We start from the raw sequence: 325 nt of genomic DNA on the forward strand, positions 1-325 counted from the left end.
CTGTCTCCCGGGGTGCCTGCAGGCATGAACCAGTTCTGCCAGGACATTGTGGACATGATCTGCCGGTGCCCGCCCTGGTGCAGCCACGTGCTGGGCTACTTCAAGGTGTGCTGGGTCTTCTTTACCCCCTGCCTGCTGCTGGTAAGCACCGATCATCCGCCTGGAGCTGGAGGTCAAGGGGAGAAGAGCTCCTTTCCCTCCATCTCTCCCTCCCCTCTGAGAGGGGCAGCTCTTGCCATGGGTTTGGAGCTGGGCTGTCCCTGTCCCAGCGCCCTCCCGGGCCTCTCTGTGGCTGCTGGAGGGAGTTTGGGGCAGCCCTGGGGGT

At 64.0% G+C, this 325-nt stretch overlaps 1 protein-coding gene across 1 annotated transcript in view; it reads left to right on the forward strand.

Moving 5' to 3' along the window:
- The window catches only part of LOC103925537 (sodium-dependent proline transporter-like), a 12480-nt gene that overhangs the window by 11474 nt on the left and 681 nt on the right, over positions 1-325 (forward strand). Inside the window, exon 11 of the mRNA XM_009334266.1 lies at positions 23-141. Within this exon, the coding sequence (XP_009332541.1) occupies positions 23-141 (119 nt within the window). The remainder of the gene's footprint in view (positions 1-22; positions 142-325) is intronic.

Source organism: Pygoscelis adeliae, unplaced genomic scaffold, assembly GCF_000699105.1.
Source record: "Pygoscelis adeliae isolate BGI_AS28 unplaced genomic scaffold, ASM69910v1 Scaffold351, whole genome shotgun sequence".
Classification (NCBI taxonomy): domain Eukaryota; kingdom Metazoa; phylum Chordata; class Aves; order Sphenisciformes; family Spheniscidae; genus Pygoscelis; species Pygoscelis adeliae.